The following is a 22,897-nucleotide window of genomic DNA, read 5'->3' as shown; positions in this document are numbered from 1 at the left end:
ATTTCTTTTTTTTGTGAATAAATGTTTAGAATTAACACTTACAATCCCCAAAGAGGGCACTTCAAGTTGATGATTACTTCTATGTGTAGAAATTTTTATTTATATTTGAATCACATGTTTATTTTTCAACAAAGTTTTTAGTTATTTGTATATCTTTTTTTCCAAATAGTTCAAGAAAGACCACTACAAATGAGCAATATCTTGCACTGTTATACAATTTAATAAATCAGAAACTGATGACATAGTGCTGTATTTTACTTCTATATCTCTTTTTACAACCAAAAATGCTTTGCTCTGATTAGGGGGTACTTGAATTAAAAAAATGTTCACAGGGGGTACATCACTGAAAAAAGGTTGGAAACCACTGTTTTACTGCACCTGTTCAAGAAGTATTTTATTTATCATCAGTGAGCTTCAGAATAACAATGTTATTAAAAAGAATAACAGACTTATGTGACGATCCATCACTTACTTTCTGTTTGAGCTTCTTTTGTTTTGTATTTACTTCCCATCAGTGCTCTTATTTTGTTTCCATTTCCTGCTTGTCAAACTAGGCACTGTTTTTTTCCCCCTCACCTGCTGTTGATTGGCAGCCAGTCCGCACCTACTGCCAATCAGCATGTTTCTATTTATGCTTGTCTCACGCGCTCCTCAGGGCTCAAAGATTGACTATTGTTTAGAACTCCACACACAAGACTGCTTCATTCTCCTCTGTTGATTGTATTAAAAAGCATCATACCTGCTCTTCGCTCTCCTGGTTCCTGCGTTTTGGGGTCGCCACAACTGCTGCCATGCGAGTGTGTGACATATTATACTCTATAAATGTTGGTCTTACTTAAAAATGCAGACATTTACAGCATTTTTCGGAGTATAAGTCGCTCCGGAGTATAAGTCGCACCTGCTGAAAATGCATAATAAAGAAGGAAAAAATCCATATATAAGTCGCACTGGAGTATAAGTCGCATTTTATGGGGAAATTTATTAGATAAAACCCAACACCAAGAATAGACATTTGAAAGGCAATTTAAAATAAATAAATAGTGAACAACAAGCTGAATAAGTGTACGTTATGTGACACATAAATAACCAACTGAGAAGGTGCCTGGTATGTTAACGTAAGATATTATGGTAAGAGTCATTCAAATAACTATAACATATAGAACATGCTATAAGTTTACCAAACAATCTGTCACACCTAATTGCTAAATCTCATGAACTCTTATACGTCTAGTCTCTTACGTGAATGAGCTAAATAATATTATTTGATATTTTACGGTAATGTGTTAATAATTTCACACGTAAGTCGTTCCTGAGTATAAGTCGCACCTTTTGTTCCAGCACCGTTCCCAGCTATAAGTCGTCTGTTTTCATCGCATAATTACACAGTAATATGGACATCTGTGTTGCTGAATCTTTTGCAATTTGTTCAATGAATAATGGAGACGTCAAAGAAAGCTGTAGGTGGGAAGCGGTGTATTGCGGCTGCCTTTAGCAACACAAACACAGCCGGTGTTTCATTGTGTAGATTCCCGAAAGATGATGTTGAAGCTTTACTATGAAACAGAGCAGTCAAGAGAACACGGTTCCCTACCACATGTCAAGCGGCAGGTTTCGGTGAGAAAATGGTGGTAATAAGTCGGCTCTTACCGTAGACATGAACGGAGAGCTTGCGTCGTTCTTCCTGCGCCTATCAAAGAGGCCACACTCTCCGCCTTTTTTTCCCCCTGCTGTGCCAAATTCCGTTGACAAAAGTGCCAGGTTTACGCCACTTTCTTGCCGCACACTATTGCTATTGGATTGGAACACACACACACACACACACACACACACACACACACACAGACAAAGTACAGTGTATGATGCAGTGATCATTTCGGAAGATCGTGTTTCGACTGGTGCTGAAGAAAGATGCGGGGACGACTTTCAGGTTGTACAGGTACGACCATAAAATCTCACTAAAACACAAGTAACACAATAAGCAGATAATTTTTCAGAATTATCCTGGGTAAATTTGTCAAATAACATCTGAATCGCTCCCACTGTCTAGTCTTTTTTTTTCCCTAGTCCTTCACTCTCACTTTCCTCATCCACAAATCTTCCATCCTCGCTCAAATTAATGGGGAAATCGTCGCTTTCTCGGTCGGAATCGCTCTCGCTGCTGGTGGCCATGATTGTAAACAATGTGAGGATGTGAGGAGCTCTACAACCCAGTATGTCACGCGCACATCGTCTGCTACTTCCGGTACAGGCAAAGCTTTTTTATTAGCGACCAAAAGTTGCAAACTTTATCGTCGATTTTCTCTACTAAATCCTTTCAGCAAAAATATGGCAATATTTCACACGTAAGTCGCTCCTGAGTATAAGTCGCACCCCCGGCCAAACTATGAAAAAAAACTGCGACTTATAGTCCGAAAAATACGGTAGTTGTGTTCAGTGTTAACAAATATTAAATGGCTCTCACGGAAATACATTTTAAAATATTTGGCCTAAATGGCTCTCTCAGCCAAAAAGGTTCCCGACCCCTGTAATAAAATTAGGGGAGTATATTTGATTTTAGGCAATTTATTTTGTTCGAGTTACAGGAGCACTCTCCTGTTTTCAAGGATATTCTGCACAAAAGTTAGTAACATATCAGAAATACTTTAATAAACCCCCAGGGGAAATGAAGATTTTCGGCACAATCCCATTCAAAAGCAGACAAACATTAGAAGGAGACAGAACAAGATTGCTGTTGGGTCTGCCAAAAAAAGGTGAGAAAAATTCAGTCTAGGTTAGAGTGTCCGCCCTGAGATCGGTAGGTCGTGAGTTCAAACCCCGGCCGAGTCATACCAAAGACTGTTAAAAATCATTACGACTACAACATCCTCGGAAGAACCCACAAAAGGGTGAGGCACGAGAACTGTTTGCCTCACCTCAGACTTTTTTCTCTGCCATTTTGAACGCTCAGCAACACACCGGACAAGAACCCGCTCTGGCCGCACGGCAGACAGAGAAGTTTACTAGGGATTGCGAAAATTCAGCGATTTTGAAGAAAACAATTATCCAAATTGGTGAAGCTAAATGAAAATTAAAAACAAACAATTACAATTATTTTATCATTGTACTTTTTATTTCTTTGCATGATCACAGGTGAGGCACTGCCTCCCCTGCCTCCCCTGACCGCACGTCACTGGAAAGTACACAGCGTAAAAGTGGAATATCCATGATCGCTCAAAGGTGTTGGTATTAAAGGTATTTTTTTTCCACTATCATGACATTTTTTAATTCGAGGTAGCGTCAACTCATTCTCCGTCTTAATCAAGCACTTAGCTTCACAAAGCCCTGACCGGCGTTTGAAAATCAATGCAGGCGGGGGGGTGTGTATGTGTGTTTTAGGGGGCCTTAAGGGGCCCCAGGAGGAGAGTAGTAATCATGCCCACTGGATGGCTCATAATTACATTCTAATTGGACCCTAGGTAACGAGCCGGGGACGCTGGGGGGGGGTTCACAAACAGCCCACCGAGCCTTAGAGCGGCGGTATTATGCGAAAGGTCTAATCAGTATGTACCTTTTTGTTGCAGAGCCGACCATTAACCAATCGGTCCCGACACCCCCGCGGGACTGTTGTTTGCTGATTATTATTAGCCTTGGCACATGAGGGAGCGGATTAAAAGTAAAAGAAGACGCCATGATGAAATATGTGTTCATTCGGTGGCAAATAGACTGTTTGTGCCTTCAGACTCCCTGTGGCATAAGTTTGTTTTACGTAGTTTTTAGTGTGTGATTGATTACCTAAACCGTTTGGCCGTACCATTTACAAAGCAGTGTTCCTTTTATAGGAGGTTGTCAACCAGCCCAGCATGTGCACTTTTTAACTTTTGAACAGGTTGGAGTGCAGTGTTTTTCCAACCACTGAAATACAGTCTGGTGTGGCGTGGGAGATGATGTAATTTCACCTTTTTGGGTTAAAAATATTTTTTTGCAAACCCGTAATTACAATGGGGGAAAAAAGTATTAAGTCGGCCACCGATTGTGCAAGTTCTCCCACTTAAAATGACAGAGGTCTGTAATTTTCATCATAGGTACACTTCAACTGTGCGAGACAGAATGTGGAAAAAAAAATCCAGGAATTCACATTGTAGGAATTTTAAATAATTTATTTGTAAATTATGGTGGAAAATAAGTATTTGGTCAACCATTCAAAGCTCTCACTGATGGAAGGAGGTTTGGGGTCAAAATCTCACGATACATGGCCCCATTCATTCTTTCCTTAACACGGATCAATCGTCCTGTACCCTTAGCAGAAAAAACGCCCCAAAGCATGATGTTTCCACCCCCATGCTTCACAGTAGGTATGATGTTCTTGGGATGCAACTCAGTATTCTTCTTCCTCCAAACACGACGAGTTGAGTTTATACCAAAATGGATACATGGATGATACAGCATAGGATTTGGAGAATGTCATGTGGTCAGATGAAACCAAAATAGAACTTTTGCTGTAAACTCAACTCGTCGTGTTTGGAGGAAGAAGAATACTAAGTTGCATCCCAAGAACAGGTGCACAAAGAACGACGCAAGCTCCGCTCATGTCTACGGTACGAGCCGACTTATTACCACAATTTTCTCACCGAAACCTGCCGGTTGACATGTGTTAGAGAACCATGTTCGCTTGACAGCTCTGTTCCATAGTAAAGCTTCACCTTCGGGAATGTAAACAAGGAAATATCGGCTGTGTTCGTGTTGCGAAAGGCGGCCGCGATACATTGCTTCCCATCTTTCTTCTTTGACGTCTCCATTATTAATTGAACACATTGCAAAAAGATTCAGCAACACAGATGTCCAGAATACCGTGTAATTATGCAATTAAAGCAGACGACTTATAGCTGGGCTCGGGCTCGAACAAAATGTCCGCTACAATCCGTCACGCCTGTAAGTTTATGTTTTGGTTTTGGTCAGGTTATGTTTAGTTTTTTTGGGACATTTAAGTTCTGTCTTGGCACTTTCTGGTTTGTTTTCGTCTCCATGCCAACTCGTTACTTTTCACCTGTCATGTCACGTCCCTGTCCTCAGCCTCACACCTGTTTTCACTAATTATCCTAGCTACTTAAGTCACTCTTTTTCTTGTCTTCATTCTGGGATCTTCACACACGCTACCCATGCTGCACTTCCTTCATGCCCTCGTCCATAGTTTTTGTATTTATGCCATTGTGCTAGTTTTGTTTATAGTTTATTATTATTCATGCCAATCGAGCAAGTGTTTTTGTTTCATGTTAGTAGTTTGCAGCATTTCTGCTAGTCTTTTGTTTGTTCCTAGTCAAGTGTCTGTACCTCCTTGTGAGCGCCCTTAGTTTGTTTATTTTTTTATTATAGTGTTTAAATAAACAACGATGTACTCACAGTCACGTCTCGCCCGTGCAAATCATTCTCTGCATCGAAGAAACAACTTGAATCCAAGCCAAGTTGTGACACAATCAGAAACGTCACGCGCACGCGTCATCATACCGACGTTTTCCACAGGATACATTGCGCGAAACAAAAAATTGCAATTTAGTAAACTAACCCGGCCATGTTGGCATGTGTTGCAATGTTAATATTTCATCATTGATGTATAAACTATCAGACTTCGTGGTCGGTAGTAGTGGGTTTCAGTAGGCCTTTAAGGTTTGGAGCACAACAGTATCACTTTTGAGTCTCGATAATGAATAACACATTTTCCAGTTGAATCCTAGGTTTTCATTAATTTCTCTGCATATAATCGTCGGCCTTGGCAGAGGAGGCCTAGACACTTCCGAGTCCCAGCTGGGCTGTGCATGCATTGTGTTGTACCACGTAATAAACAGCCCCCACCCCCACCCCCCCTTACTCCTCATTACAGGCAGGACTGTTGACCTTTTGCTTGTGGTTCATGTTTAAGAGCAGATGTGTTGGCTCTGCAGGGCTTAATGGAGAGTTGCAGTACATGCTATCAGCTGTCGAGGGTTATCAGTCATTTCCCCCCGCTGGCAGGTCTGAATGTGACACCCGGGGGCCGCCACGGGTTCCCGAGCAAAGTAAAGTCTGCGCTCGGGGAAAAAAAAAAGGCTAAAATCAAAGAAGGGGACGACGTCACCGCCTTGTAGGACGCCGGTGTGACCTTGGGAAGCGGTCTCAAGTGTCGACTTGGACATGCGCATCCCGGCGAAAACCAACAAAGGGATACGCGGTGTATGTACATATTCAACTTTTGTATGTTCAAGGGTGCCCCCCCGGCGCTCGTTTTAAGAATCAATCTTTATTAAAAAGGATAAGACTGAAGAATTGATTTAATGAATGCGGCCTCATGTCCGGCGGCCACGTGTAATCCGCGGAGAATCGTGGAGCGCGAGCTCGGGGGGGACGAAAAAAAAAAATGTTGGTGGAAGGCTGGTGGAGTGGCCTGTGATGATAGTCCCCATATAATCCCCTAATTCCTTGTTTAATTAAACTCTGGAGCTGGCCTTGAGACGCTGCCAGCTCTGTTGCTCTTTTGTTCTCACAGTTGTTATTCGGAAGGCTACGTTGGAGTATTCTTTTGTCCACTCGTGTCGAAAGATGCCGCTCAAGTGAGCTTGGAAACGGAAACGATGACTTAAGCGCGAGGAAGGAAGTGGCCAGGTGATCCGGGGTGTAACAGTCCGCCATAATCAGGGTTGGGTATGTCCCTCGGTCTTAAAGGCCTACTGAAACCCACTACTACCGACCACGCAGTTTGATAGTTTATATATCAATGATGAAATATTAACATTGCAACACATGCCAATACGGCCTTTTTAGTTTACTAAATTGCAATTTTAAATTTCCCGGCGAAGTGTCGTGTTGAAAACGTCACGGTATGTTGACGCGTGCGTTTGACGTCACCGGTTGTAGCGGACATTATTTTCCAGCCCGATCCAAGCTATAAGTAGTCTGCTTTAATCGCATAAATACACAGTATTCTGGACATCTGTGTTGCTGAATCTTTTGCAATTTATTCAATTAATAATGGAGAAGTCAAAGAAGAAAGATGGAGGTGGGAAGCTTTTTAGCCTTTAACCACAAAAACACAGCCGGTGTTTCCTTGTTTAAAATTCCCAAAGATGAAGCTTTACTATTGATCAGAGCAGTAAAGTGAACATGGATCCCGACCACATGTCAACCGGCAATTTTCGGGGAGAAAATTGTGGTAATAAATCGCCTCTTACCGGAGACATCAGCGGAGCTTCCGTCCTGCTGCAGCTGCTGTGACTTCCCTTAGAGACTCCGGCGTCAACACACCCGTGGCCACACCCCTCCGACTTTCAGGTGCTATTTAATCTCACCAAAATACTAGCAACACAATAGCAGATAAGGGATTTTCCGGAATTATCCTAGTAAATGTGTCTAAAAACATCTGAATCGCTCCCACTGCAATCGCCTTTTTTTTTTTTTTTCCTAGTCCTTCACTCTAAATTTCCTCATCCACGAATCTTTCATTCTCGCTCAAATTAATGGGGAAATTGTCGCTTTCTCGGTCCGAATAGCTCTAGCTGCTGCTGGCTGTGATTGTAAACAATGTGAGGATGTGAGGAGCTCTACAACCAGTGACGTCACGTGCACATTGTCTGCTGCTTCCGGTAAAGGCGAGGCTTTTTTATTAGCAACCAAAAGTTGCGAACTTTATCGTCGATGTTCTCTACTAAATCCTTTTTGCAAAAATATGGCGACATCGCGAAATGATCAAGTATGACACATAGAATGGACCTGCTATCCCCGTTTAAATAAAACATCTAATTTCCGTAGGCCTTTAAAATCACTGTTTGGGTATAAAAAGATAGTTGGTTTGAATTATTTGTTTAATATCATAATACTACAAGAAAATAATTCTCCAGGAAAAAAAAATATTTATAATATGAAATTATATTTACTAGACAATGCAGATAAGTACAACGGTCCCAGTTTGAACAGAGTTGCGCTTTTGTGTGTAAGTTTTAGTGTAGTTTAGTGTGTTTTATTTAAACGCTAAAGTTAAAGTACCAATGATTGTCACACACAAACTAGGTATGGCGAAATTATTCTCTAAATTTGACCCATCACCCTTGATCACCCCCTGGGAGGTGAGGTGAGGGGAGCAGTGAGCAGCAACGGTGGCTGCGCCCAGGAATCATTTTTGGTGATTTAATCCCCAATTCCAACCCCTGATGCTGAGTGCCAAGCAGGGTCCCATTTTTATAGTATTTGGTATGACTCAGCCGGGAATTGAACTCACAACCTACCGATCTCAGGGCGGCTAACCACTATGGTAGTGAGTAAGTGAGTCAATAAGGAAAGGAAAGTTCCTTTTTGCCCAACTCCTCATCTCGACTGAACGTTGTTTTCGTCTTTTACGTATTTTACCGGGAAGGTCAAGTTTTCCCAAAAGAAAAGTTTAGAGTTTTTTGGGGTTTTTTTTGCCAGTGCACAATATTGCTAAGCCAAGACTAGAAAGATTGGCCCGCACTGTATTTGTCAATGGAAATTATGGACAGTTACGCTTGCTGTCCTTCATTTAATGCGTAATGTGTGTATGAATGGGTACCTTTTGCATTTGAATCGATACGGTACCAATTCCCAGTACCTGGGAATCGATACTGGTACTCAATTGTACCGATTTCCAGGCACATTAAGTTTTTGTTTTTGTTTTTCAAATGAATGCACTAATTACTTCCTCTAAAAATGTATTACATTTATTAGTAATTCTAATTGTATTTTGATTACTCTTTGGGAAAGTGATGGCAGTAGTGCATAGACTATGGTGTGTTACCCGGTCAGGGAGTAGTCTTTGCCATTAAGTTGAATGTAGTCTTATGTTAAGCCCTAAAAAGTTGTAATATTTAAAGTGTTGTACTTATTACAGACTTGCTGTTTGATTGTAACGTGCATCCTAATTGAAGTTTTTTGGGTCTCATTTGCAAGTATTACATACAGACTTTGAATGCAATTGCAATTACAAGACATTAGATGGCAGTAGTGTATAGACTATGCTGTGTTATCCAGTCAGGGAGTAGTCTTTGCCATTAAGTTGAATGTAGTCTTATGTTGCGCCCTAAAAAGTGTTGATATTTAAAGTATTGCTCCTTTTACAGACTTGCTGTTTGATTATAACGTGCATCCTAATTGACGTTTTTTTGGGTCTCATTTGCAAGTATTACATAGACTTTGCATGCAATTGCAATTACAAGACGTTTGATGGCAGTAGTGTATAGTCTTTCGTGTGTTACCCAGTGACGGGTAAGAGGGACGGCGTGACGCAGTTGGGAGAGTGGCTGTGCCAGGAGCCTGAGGGTTCCTGGTTCAATCCCCACCTTCTACCATCCTAGTCACATCCGTTGTGTCCTTGAGCAAGACACTTCTCCCTTGGTTCTGATGGGTCCTGTTAAGCGCCTGTGAATGTGTGTGTGAATGGGTGAATGTGGAAATAATGTTGAAGCGCTTTGAGTTCCTTAAAAAAGGTAGAAAAGCGCTATACAAGTATAGCCCATTTACCCAGTCAGGGAGTAGTCTTTGCCATTAAGTTCAACGTGGTCTTATGTTGGGTCCTAACAAGTGTTCATACTTAAAGTATTGTACTTATTACACTCTTACGGTTTGATTGCAATGATCATCCTAATTTTTAAGTTTTGGTCACAAAATTTGGAGGTTTCAAAATCGGCATGTGTTATCACCAGTGCTAATCAGTGCAAATTAGCATCGAGCTAGCGCATTTTTAGCGCCAGTGTAGACTGTCTGTACGTTCGAACATTTTCTTTCGGGAATACTTACTTTGTTAGCATGACAAATAGCAACCTTACTTAGATGCAGTTTGACCAAGTCTGCTCTCAGTGATTGTTTGCCCGACAAGTGTTTGAGTCTGCGACTGTCACGTTTGTAAATCAGTTTTATGTTTGATCATGTTATGTTTTGTTTTTGGACTCTTCTTTCCCGTTTTGCACTTCCTGGTTTTGTTTGTTTCCATAGTTACTCATTAATTTCCACCTGGTCTCCAAGTCACGCCCTGCCCGCAGCCCCACACCTGTTTTTCATCACCATAGCCACTATTTAAGTAATTTGTTTTCTGTTCCTCGGCCTGGCTACTTTACCTATTGGATTGTATTGAACCCTCATGACCACGCCCCTACCCTTCCTTGCCGGACCCTCATGCCTTGCCACGCTGTTTATTGTGTGACCACGCCACGTAAGACTTTTTGTATTTATGCCTCAGTGCAAGTTTTTGGTTTGCTTTGTGCCTTTGATAGTATATTCTGTTTATTTGTAGATAGTCATGCCATTGTGCTGTTTTTGTTTGAAGTTATAGTATAGATTATTATCCGCCACCGAGCGCGCCCTTTGTTTTCCCTGTTTTGTATTATAGTGTATAAATAAAACAATACGTACTTACTAGAGATAGGCAATTATATCATCCATAACCGCATCACCAAAGTCGTCATCCACCCGCCGTTCACCCGAACCAACATTTTATCAGGACCGTACCGGCCCGCCAACCGCCCGCTGAAACATATCAGAGGTCGGCCGCCTTTACTACTCACGGAGCTATTTAAACCTGTTTCACAGAGTAATACAGGAAATTGGAGCCGCTAATGTTCTTGCGACTATCCAATAACGTTCATCCTGATGACAAGAATATGGGCGTGCTGTGAAGACATTGCCTTTGACACCTTCAACAACATGTACGAACCGATTGTCGGTCCGGTAACATGTGTGCAGCTTCCGCAATGACACGTACAAGATTGAAAGGCATACTGGGTGATACAGAGTACACTGATGGTTGTGATATAAACAACTTTAACACTTACTAATATGCCCCACGCTATGAAGCCACACAATACAAGATGGACAAACACATTTCGGGAGAACATCCTCACAGTAACACAACATAAAGGCAACACAACAAATACCCATAATCCTTTGTATCCGTGACAATTCCTGAATATATTTTACACCCCCGCGCCTCCAGCCCCGTCCACCTTACCGACTCACGGGGGGGAGGTGGCGGAGTTTGCTGCTAGCGGGGTGTATAAAATAGTCAGGGCATGTCATGAATACAAAGGATTCTGGGTATTTGTTGTGTTGGGTTTATGTTGTGTTACTGTGAGAATGTTCTCCCGAAATGCGTTTGTCGTTCTTAATTGGTGTGGCTTCACATTGTGGCGCATATTACTAAGAGTGTTAAAATTGTTTATACCACAACCATTAGTGTACTCTGTGTCACCCAGTATGCCTCTCAGTCGTGTGCGTGTTGCCACAGAAGCCACACACAACATGATGCTGGACTGACAAGCAGATCGTACATGTTGTAGAAGGCGACAAAGCTAATGGCTTCATAACACGCCCTAATACGTATTATCCGGGTGACTGCTGGCAGTCATTCAAGAGAATAATAGCGTCTCCTATTGTCTTCTTCGCTTTATGACACGGGTCTTAAATGGCTCTTTGAATGGCAAAGAATACCGATCCCAGAACCATGTATATCAAATATTTCCGGATGGTTCAACCGCCACCCGCCCGAATCTAATTAAAATCAGTTTTTTCGTCATGTCAACCGCCCGACCCGCGGTTTATCTGCGGACTCCGCAGATGAGACCGCAAACCGCGCATCTCTAGTACTTACATTCACGTCTCGCTCGTGCAAATCATCCTTTGCGTAGAAGAAGCAAAACATGTCAAAGTCCTGACAGCGACCGTGCTATCCAAGTATGGCACCGTTCGATTTTACAATAATCCGTGCTCGGAGGTGCAAACTAAAAGTACCGAATTTGGTACCCATCCCTAAATGTGTGAATGCCGCCATGTTCCAGGACAAGAAAATCCGATTGCAAATCCCTGTACTATGACATTACTATACTGTAGGTCAGTGGTCCCCAACATTTTTGTATCCGCGGACCGGTCAACGCTTAATAATTTGTCCCGCGGCCCGGGGAGGGGAGAGGGGGGGGAATCTTTTTTTATTTATTTTTTTTTTCTTTGTCATGAAAAAGACAAAGAAAGGGAGGTTTTTGTGGTTGGTGCACTAATTGTAAGTGTATATTGTGTTTTTTATGTTGATTTAATAAAATAAAAAAAAAAAATAAAAAAAAAAATATATATATATATATATTTTTTTTTTTAAATAAAAATTCATTAAAAAATTATTCTGCGGCCCAGTACCAATTTAATGCGTAATGTGTGTAGGAATGGGTACCTTTTGCATTTGAAACGATACGGTACCAATTCCCAGAACCTGGTTATTGGTACTGGTACTCAATGGTACCGATTTCCAGATAAATTAAGTTTTTGTTTTACAAATGAAGGCACTAATTACTTCCTCTAAAAATGTATCACATTTATTAGTCATTCTAATTGTATTTCGATTACTCTTTGGCAAAGTAATGAGTAACAAAAATTAATAACATTTTAGTCATTTTAAGCAATTTTCCAAACATTGTTTTTCCATGCTTCTGGGTCTCATTTGCAAGTATTACATACAGATTTTGCATGCAATTACAATTACAAGACGTTAGATGGCAGTAGTGCATAGACTACGGTGTGTTACCTTGTCAGGGAGTAGTCTTTGCCATTAAGTTCAATGTAGTCCTATGCTGCACCCTAAAAAGTGTTAATATTTAAAGTATTGCTCTTTTTACAAAATTGCTGTTTGATTATAACGGTGCATCGTAATTGAAGTTTTATGGGTCTCATTTGCAAGTATTTCATATAGACTTTGCAATTACAAGACGTTAGATGGCGGTAGTGTGTTAGATGACTATGGTGTGTTACCCCGTCAGGGAGTAGTCTTTGCCTTTATGTTCAATGTAGTCTTATGTTAAGCCCTAAAAAGTTGTAATATTTAAAGTATTGCTCTTTTTACACACTTGCTGTTTGACTATAAAGTGCATCCTAATTGAAGTTTTTTTGGGTCTCATTTGCAATCGGGTGGTTGGGGACCACTGCTGTAGGTCACCATTCTTCTGCTTTTTAAAAAAAAATAAAATAAATACATTTATTGAAGCCGAGCGGTGTCAGAAGCGGGATTCCGGTGGCTCTTCTTCCACATCGTCCCTTTCTTCTCCCTCTCCCACACTTTTCTGGACTGCGCGTGATGCAATCCAACAGGGCCCCGCGGCAACGCTGGCACATCACCGCCGCCTTGTCAGTGTCTCAATGAGGAAATTATGAAAATAAGAATTTTCTGACATGAAATGAAAAGGGGGCCATGCCGTCTGAATAGACGTGCAGAGGTGGTGAAAATGATGCAATTTTTCTAAATGCAGTTATAATGGTAATGTTGCAATGGTGGCGCTGTCAAAAAAAATTCCCCTGTCGGCCCGGATTGTGCAGCTTTGTGCCCGTATCTATGTTCCTCGAGCGGAAACTCGGCTTAGTTGAATGCCTCAAAAGTGGTGTAAAATGTGTTCTAATTCACTTAATGACAGCAGACGCAAACACAAGCAGGGCTTTGCCGCGATATTATGCTGCACACACTGCGGCTGTGTGTTTTTGTGTTGTGTTTAAGCGGCATGCCCTGGGCCAACCAGAGGCGAGGAGCAGCAAGGTGGCCTGTGCAGATTAACCCGACTACCCCCGTTCTCTCTCTGGAGCGCTTAACTTCCTCTGCCCCCCTCCCTCAGAGGCAGGATTGCGCATTAGGGCCTCTTCTACTGTATATCGACAAAATATCCACAGATTAAGATAATATTCTTGGAGCAAGACTTGAAATAAAACGATCGCACTCATCGGCCCCCCTTCTCGGCCCCTCAGGTAGCCGCACGGACGACGGTTCCGACGTTGATTCGGAGCCCGACTTGCCGCTGAAGAGGAAGCAGAGGCGCAGTCGCACCACCTTCACCGCCGAGCAGCTGGAGGAGCTGGAGAAGGCTTTCGAGAGGACACATTACCCCGACATCTACACCCGGGAGGAGCTGGCTCAGAGGACCAAGCTCACGGAGGCCCGAGTGCAGGTAGAGTCCTAACCACTCTCAGTTGTTGTTTGCTGTCATTTTTCATTTCTTGAAGAGTACCGTATTTTTTGTTCCGGACTATTAGCTCTGAACCCTGCGGCTTATACAACGGTGCAGCTAAGCTGTGGATTTTCCTTTGCTGACGGCGATTTAAAGCAAGGAATAGAAACTCAAATGATCCACTTTCAGAAACTGGTCAAACTCAAAATGTTTACAAAGTACAAGGGGGAAATAATCCTGTTAAACATCCTAAACTAATTTCATTTATCTCGTTAAAGATGAATTAAGGCATAAATTACTTTTCTGTTTTGTTGGATCAGCCGTTTTACTGCCGTGCCACAGGCACCATTTGGAAAAAATGAAGGTACATAAATAAACTTTTGCAAGTGTTTTCTATGTAAATATCTTATTTTACAATGCATATATGCTGCTTATAGTCAGTCCGGTGCGACTAATATATGAAATGTAATTTTTTTCTTCTAGAGTTTAGTGGATGCGGCTTATACCCAAGTGCGGTTAATCCGTGGATTTTCCTTTGCTAACAGCGATTTAAAGCAAGGAATAGAAACTCAAATGATCTACTTTCAGATACTGTTCGAACTCAAAATGTTTACAAAGTACAAGGGGGAAATAATTCTGTTAAACATCCTAAACTAATCTTATTTATCTCGTTAAAGATGAATTAAGGCATCAATGACTTTTCTGTTTTGTTTGAACAGCCGTTCTACTGCCATGCCAGAGGCACCGTTTGTAAACAATTAAGGTACATAAATAAACATTTACAAGTGTTTTCTATGTAAATATCTTATTTCACAATGTATATCAGCGGCTTATAGTCCGGTGCGACTAATATATGAAATTACATTTTTTTTTCTTCTAGAGTTTAGTGGATGTGGTTTATACACAGGTGCGGCTAACCTGTGGATTTTCCTTTGCTAACAGCGATTTAAAGCAAAGAATGATAACTCAAATGATCCACTTTCAGAAACTGTTCGAACTCAAAATGTTTACAAAGTACAAGGGGGAAATAATCCTGTTAAACATCCTAAACTAATCTTATTTGTCTCGTTAAAGATGAATTAAGGCATCAATGACTTTTCTGTTTTGTTTGAACAGCCGTTTTACTGCCGTGCCACAGGCACCATTTGGAAAAAATGAAGTAACATAAATAAACTTTTGCAAGTGTTTTTTATGTAAATATCTTATTTTACAATACATATATGCTGCTTATAGTCAGTCCGGTGCGACTAATATAGGAAATAAAAAAATTTTCTTCTAGAGTTTAGTGGATGCGGCTTATACCCAAGTGCGGTTAATCTGTGGATTTTCCTTTGCTAACAGCAATTTAAAGCAAAGAATAGGAACTAAAATGATCTACTTTCAGAAACTGGTCGAACTCAAAATGTTTACAAAGTACAAGGGGAAAAGAATTGTGTTAAACATCATAAATTATTTTATTCATCTCATTAAAGATGAATTAAGGCATCAATGACGTTTCTGTTTTGTTGGATCAGCCGTTTTACTGCCATGCCACAGGCACCATTTGTAAACAATTAAGGTACATAAATAAACATTTACAAATGTTTTCTCTATAAATAACTCATTTCACAACGTGTATCTGTGGCTTATAGTCTGGTGCGACTAATATAGGAAATTTAATTTTTTTCTTCTAGAATTTAGTGGATGCGGTTTATACACAAGTGCGGCTAATCTGTGGATTTTCCTTTGCTAACAGCAAATTAAAACAAATAATGCAATGTACTCCACTTTAGGAAACTGTTCAAACTCAAAATGTTTAGACAGTAAAAGTAGAAAAAATCCTGTTAAACATCCTAAACTAATCTTATTCATCTCATTAAAGATGAGTTAAGGCATCAATGACTTTTCTGTTTTGTTTGAACAGCCATTTTACTGCCATGCTAGAGGCACCGTTTGTAAACAATTAAGGTACATAAATAAACATTTACAAGTGTTTTCTATTTAAATATCTTATTTCACAATGTATATCAGCGGCTTATAATCCGGTGTGACTAATATATGAAATTACATTTTTTTTCTTCTAGAGTTTAGTGGATGTGGTTTATACACAAGTGCGGCTAATCTGTGGATTTTCCTTTGCTAACAGCGATTTAAAGCAAAGAATAATAATTAAAATGATCTACTTTCAGAAACTGGTCGAACTCAAAATGTTTACAAAGTACAAGGGGAAAAGAATTGTGTTAAACATCATAAATTATTTTATTCATCTCATTAAAGATGAAATAAGGCATCAATGACGTTTCTGTTTTGTTGGATCAGCTGTTTTACTGCCATGCCACAGGCACCATTTGTAAACAATTAAGGTACATAAATAAACATTTACAAATGTTTTCTCTATAAATAACTAATTTCACAACGTATATCTGTGGCTTATAGTCCGGTGCGACTAATATAGGAAATTTAATTTTTTTCTTCTAGAATTTAGTGGATGCGGTTTATACACAAGTGCGGCTAATCTGTGGATTTTCCTTTGCTAACAGCAAGTTAAAGCAAATAATGCAATGTACTCCACTTTCAGAAACTGTTCGAACTCAAAATGTTTACAAAGTACATGGGGGAAATAATCCTATTAAACATCCTAAACTAATCTTATTCATCTCATTAAAGATGAATTAAGGCATCAATTACTTTTCTGTTTTGTTTGAACAGCCGTTTTACTGCCATGCTAGAGGCACCGTTTGTAAACAATTAAGGTACATTAATAAACATTTATAAGTGTTTTCTATGTAAATATCTTATTTCACAATGTATATCCGCGGTTTATAGTCCGGTGCGACTAATATATGAAATTACATTTTTTTTCTTCTAGAGTTTAGTGGATGTGGTTTATACAAAAGTGCGGCTAATCTGTGGATTTTCCTTTGCTAACAGCGATTTAAAGCAAAGAATAATAACTCAAATGATCCACTTTCAGAAATTGTTCAAACTCAAAATGTTTACAAAGTATAAAGGGGAAATAATCCTGTTAAACATCCTAAACTAATCTTATCTATCTCTTTAAAGATGAATTAAGGCATCAATGGCTTTTCTGTTTTGTTTGATCAGCCGTTTTACTGCCCTGCTACAGGCACTGTTTGAACACATTTAAGGTATATAAATAAACATTTAAAAAATCTTTCTATATAAAAATCTCATTTCACAACATCTATCTGTGGCTTATAGTCCGGTGCGACTAATATATGAAATGTATTTTTTTTTTTCTAGAATTGAGTGCATGTGGCTTATGCACAAGTGCGGCTAATCTGTGGATTTTCCTCTGCTAACAGCAAGTTAAAGCACATAATACAATGTACTCCACTTTCAGAAACTGTTCTAACTCAAAATGTTTACAAAGTACAAGGGGAAATAATCCTGTTGAACATCCTTAATTAATCTTATTCATCTCATTAATGATGAATTAAGGCATCAATGACGTTTCTGTTTTGTTGGATCAGCCGTTTTACTGCCGTGCTATAGGCACCGTTTGGAAAAAATGAAGGTACATAAATAAACATTTGCAAGTGTTTTCTATGTAAATATCTGATTTTACAATGCATATATGCTGATTATAGTCAGTCCGGTGCGACTAATATATGAAATGTAATTTTTTTCTTCTAGAGTTTAGTGGATGCGGCTTATACACAAGTTTGGTTAATCCGTGGATTTTCCTTTGCTAACAGCGATTTAAAGCAAAGAATAGGAACTAAAATGATCTACTTTCAGAAACTGGTCAAACTCAAAATGTTTACACAGTACAAGGGGAAAAGAATTGTGTTAAACATCATAAATTATTTTATTCATCTTATTAAAGATTAATTAAGGCATCAATGACGTTTCTGTTTTGTTGGATCAGCCGTTTTACTGCCGTGCCACAGACACTGTTTGGAAAAAATAAAGGTACGTAAAAAAACATTTACAAAATATTTCTATCTAAATATGTGCGGCTTATATATGAAAAGTTATTTTTTTTCTTCCAAAGTTTACTGGATGCGGCTTATCATCCGGAAAATACGGTACTTTTGTTTCTTACTGAGGAAGAAACAGGTTATTTTATGGTCAAATGAGCATAAATATTGCTTTGAGTACGGCCTCATTGTCAGTAGCTGCAGTTTGCGAGCGTGTAGAGATGATATTCCTACTGCTTGAAGTGTTTTTTAAAGAAAGTTCCCATGTTGTAGCCGTCTCTCTGCCTGGGTGCCATGCAGCTGTGTGTCAGAGCCAGGGAAAATATTTACAGTAGAGTTATGGCGGCAGCTGTTCTCCCAAACTTTAGTAGGGGGTGGAAGGTGAAAACGAAGAAATAAAAAAATAAAAGAGAAAGTCAACGCATTCCTGCTGGGTTTCTCATTCCGGCCCCTTGGCCCGGGATCTCATCCCATGGCTTTCAAGCTCGCCGCTGCTTGTAAAACCTTCCACATATCACACGGCCTTCCTCATCCTCTCCTGGGACCCTCGTGCCCCGACAACATTAATCAATCAGCCACCGGTTGAGTGGTGGGAGTGTGGGGCTGCCCCTCTCCTCTTACCGCCGGTCATTCACACTCGGTCTGAACCCCGGGGTAGTGCGCAGCGCCCTGCTAAGTGTTGCTCGCCCCGGACTAACTGCTTGCACACATGTCTTTGTCCGTCTCACCATTCTTATTTCATGAGGCACCGCGTTGCCGTGGCTGCGTTTTGGACGTGCGAGTCACGCGGTACATGTGCAGGAAGCAGCTGCTCCAATGTAGATCATTCATCTGCAAACCCCTGGAAAAAAAACAAAAAACTCACTGACAACGTTTGCTTTCAAGAACCCTTTTTTTAAGCAGGAACCTGTTGAAATACTTACAAATCCACATTCCCAACATGGGAAATGAATTCAACACAATCCGTTCCAGGAGGTTGTTCGATACCAGGGGCGTCAAACATACGGCCGGAGGGTCGTATCAGACCCGCGAACAGGTTTAACGCGGCCCGCAAGATCCGTCTGCTAAATATGTCACATGTATGGATTATGTTTTGTTTTTGTCATGTTTGGTCATGTTATGTTTAGTTTTTTTGGACATTCACTTCTGTTTTTGCACTTCCTGGTTTGTTTTCGTCTCCATGCCAACCCATTAGTTTCCACCTGGTCTCCAAGTCACGCCCCTGTCCTCAGCCCTCACACCTGTTGCTAATCATCGTCATAGTCACTATTTAAGCCATTCTGTTTCTGTCTTTGTCCTGGCAACTTTGAACTTTACTTAACTACCTTACCTTCTGAGACCTTTTACCACAGTTTCATGTACCGACCTTGACGCCTTGCTGTTCGTTTTGGTTTGTTTTGTGCCACAGTTAGTGTATTTTGTTCATTTGTGTATAGTACTGCCATTGTGCTGTTTTTTTGTTTGAGTATAGTCTAGTTTGTTATTCGCACTTGTGCACGCCCTTTGTTTTTCTGTTTTGAATTATAGTGTTTAAATAAATAAAATATGTACTTACATTCACGTCTGGCTCGTGCAAAATCATCTTTTGCCTGGAAGAAGCAAAACAAATCCAAGTCCAAGTTTGACAGGCATTCATTTAATGAAAGAAACTGCTGTTCTAAATGTGTTCACTGGATAGCAATTCAAGTGTCATCGCCGGTCACTCGAATGAGTATGAAGATCCTCCTGGTAGGGGTGTATCCCTTTATGGAGGATGCCTGTGCGTGACTTTGTTTTATTGAGGGGAGACTGGTGCACAGACAGACATCACACGATCCTTGACAGAATCGGGTTATGGTCCTTTTCTGCTGCAGCCTTCTCCCGCCATCGCAGCCATTGTGGTAGTTCTTAAATCTACCGTCTTCCGCCTGTTTTGCCGTAGTCCCTGTGGGTTGTGTGGACCACTCAGGAAGGACATCGCTTTAGCACAGGTTTGACTCTTTATTTTTCAATAAAGCTGCAGTGTCGGCCGGGTCGTTCTTTCAGCTCCTCTTCCGCTGCTCGCTCCGGTCTGCTTTTCAGTTGCCGTGTCGTTGTCTTCGTCTGTGCTATTCTCTGTTGCTATTGCTCCTTCCGGCACTGCTGCATCTGCTGCGGACACTCCACTTCTCCCTGATCTTTCCTCCTTCTCCCCTTTTATACTCTGCGAGGAGATACGCAGATTGATTACCGGTGTGTGAGCCACGCACCTGATCTCGATTGCGGCGTTGCTCCCAGCCTCTGTTCCGTGGCATTCTCTGCCTCCTTGCCGCCATCTTGAGCAGGGCCACAGCATGTCCTGCCCCGCCGTCGGTCCGTCGGCTCTGCCTCTCCACACCCTGGCTAGGGGGCATTCAGGTACTAGGCCTTTGCCGAGGGCCACCTGGGGTAACAATATTAAAGGGGTTAACCTCCTAGTGCCTCAAGATCCCATAGAGGAGCCTCCACTGAGGGATGCACTTTAACGTTATGCCCAGTACATTTAGGTGTAACACACATCACACTGTTTAAAGATGACATGTCAGCTGACTTTAAGGACCTTTGCATTGGCAGGCCTTACTCCAATTAGGGCAGGTGAGAGCATTTAGCTGCTCCTCTTGTGGCTGGCAGCAGATGGCGGCAGTATCGTATTTCATTGTAAAGTATCCACTCAACGAATAAAATACGGAACGGTTAGATACAAAGACTTGAGTCAACATGACCATCATCTTTGTAGTTAGGAGTTCAACGTAGCGTTTGCAATTGGTCGAATGCATGATGTGCACCCTGAACTCCATTGCAAAAATGTTTGGTTCTACATTTGTTCTTCTTTTTATTTTATCTGCTATGTTTACATTGTCTAACATAGCCAATATATGATTAACTGCTGGACTCTAGAAAGAGGTTCCGCAGCTGGTTTTGCAACAGCATCTTCTCTCAGGCCATAAGACTCCTGAACGCTTCATAATAGTCCCCTCAATTCCCCTCAAAAACGGATTAACTCGCTGGAATATAAAGACAATATAACAAACATCCACAAACGTTAATGCATTTCCAAAAGTGCAATATATTTATCTGTACAGTAATTTATTTATTTGTATCTGCACCTGACTGCGCTTTTTTTCCTGCACTACCATGAGCTAATGCAATAAAATGTCATTGTTATCTGTACTGTAAAGTTCAAATTTGAATGACAGGAAAAGGGGTTCTAAGTCTAAGTTAAGTTTGTAGTTATCTTACCTTGATTTCAGCTGTGGTGTCATTTTGATGATTTTTTAGTTTATATTACGATTGTAATATTTGAATGATGATAAATGAATGTGTTGTGGCAGTTGCAGAAGTCACCGAAGTGGCAGTTTGAGGAAACACTCGATTGCTTTTCCAAACACATCTTTAATGGTGAACTGCCAACATGACAATTCGAAACAGAAAGTGCTTAAAGTGTAACAGCTTTGTAAAAACACTGAGACAAAGTCTAAGTTCATTGTGTTCTCCATGGTGTTTTTGAAACTGCACCGATATCTTTTTTCCTCAGATTTTTTTAACTAACTTCAAGCGTTTTGCCAAAAGGATTAATTGTAATATGTACATTTTAAGAATGTGCTTGTTTTATTTTTGGCCAAAGTTAGGAATAGACAATAATCTGAAGTTGTCGTTATTTTTAAGTTTTAATGCCATGATTGTACCAGTCCGGCCCGCGTGGGTATAGCTCGGTTGGTAAAGCGGCCGTGCCAGCAACTTGAGGGTTGCAGGTTCGATCCCTGCTTCCGCCATCCTAGTCACTGCCGTTGTGTCCTTGGGCAAGACACTTTACCCACCTGCTCCCAGTGCCACCCCCATATATTTAAATGTAACTTAGATATTGGGTTTCACTATGTAAAGCGCTTTGAGTCACTAGAGAAAAAGCGCTATATAAATATGATTCACTTCACTTCACTTATAGTGATATTAACAGTAAAATCTACCAAACCTTGGCTTTGAATGCATACCACTTGTTGTGATGATGTTCTGGTTTTGTAGATATTTTGTCATTACTATTTTCCTTTTTACTAATACCTGTATAAAACACCGCAAAATACATATGTAAATATTTAACTTTTTAAAAAAAAGGCTTTTACTTTTAAATTTTTTGTCTACTGTCAAGCAGATCAATTTCCATCTTCTAATAATAGCTAAATTCCTTAAAAACACATAATGGTCCACAAATGTGTAATATTTATTGGCAGTTAAACATGTATTTATTATTTATTTTACAGGAGTTGTTTACCATTAAAACTTCTTAAGGCCTTAGTGGCCACATGCGTGGACAGCACCTTTTTAGCTCTTATTTCCAAAATTGTGTGCACTACTGAATTGGAGTCTTATGCTGACATATTGACACTTATACTGCTATCGGGTGGTGTCAGAAGACTATAACATACAATGGAATTTGGAAAAAAAAGTTTAAAAATAAAATTTAGCATGTCACTACACATGAAGTACACACTTGTGTACTTATGGTCTAAGTACATCATATCAAAAGATGATTTTTAGTTTTTATTCTAATTAGGATCCAATAAGCCCAAATAGCAAAGATAAATAATTAAAAAAAAGCATGTAAACAAACAGCTTGGGCCTTAAGAGGTTTTTAAGTGTACAGTACAGGCCAAAAGTTTGGAAACACCTTCTCATTTCAATGTGTTTTCTTTATTTCCATGACTATTTACATTGTGGATTGTCACTGAAGGCATCGAAACTATGAAACCTGTGAAGTGAAAACCATTTCAGGTGACTACCTCTTGAAGCTCTTCGAGAGAATGCCAAGAGTGTGCAAAACAGTAATCCGAGCAAAGGGTGGCTATTTTGAAGAAACTAGAATACAAAACATGTTTTCAGTTATTTCACCACTTTTTTATTAAGTACATAACTCCACATGTGTTCATTCATAGTGTTGATGCCTTCAGTGACAATTTACAATGGAAATAGTCATGAAAATAAGGGGGAAAAAAACATATAAACTTTTGGCCTGTACTGTGTATATATATTAGGGCTGTTAAAGTTAACGAGTTGCAT

The 22,897-nt window shown here is 40.3% G+C and overlaps 1 protein-coding gene across 6 annotated transcripts in view; it reads left to right on the top strand.

Annotated features, from left to right (window-relative positions):
- pax7a (paired box 7a) overlaps positions 1-22,897 on the top strand; it is a 177,569-nt gene that overhangs the window by 60,599 nt on the left and 94,073 nt on the right. For all 6 annotated transcript variants that reach the window (XM_061888451.1, XM_061888485.1, XM_061888441.1 and 3 more), the window contains one exon: positions 13,726-13,925. In XM_061888451.1, the coding sequence (XP_061744435.1) occupies positions 13,726-13,925 (200 nt within the window). The remainder of the gene's footprint in view (positions 1-13,725; positions 13,926-22,897) is intronic.

This window comes from Nerophis ophidion, linkage group LG02 (genome assembly GCF_033978795.1).
Source record: "Nerophis ophidion isolate RoL-2023_Sa linkage group LG02, RoL_Noph_v1.0, whole genome shotgun sequence".
Lineage (NCBI taxonomy): Eukaryota > Metazoa > Chordata > Actinopteri > Syngnathiformes > Syngnathidae > Nerophis > Nerophis ophidion.
The sequence above is the reverse complement of the archived record's forward strand: the minus strand, read 5'-3'. Positions and strand labels throughout refer to the sequence as shown.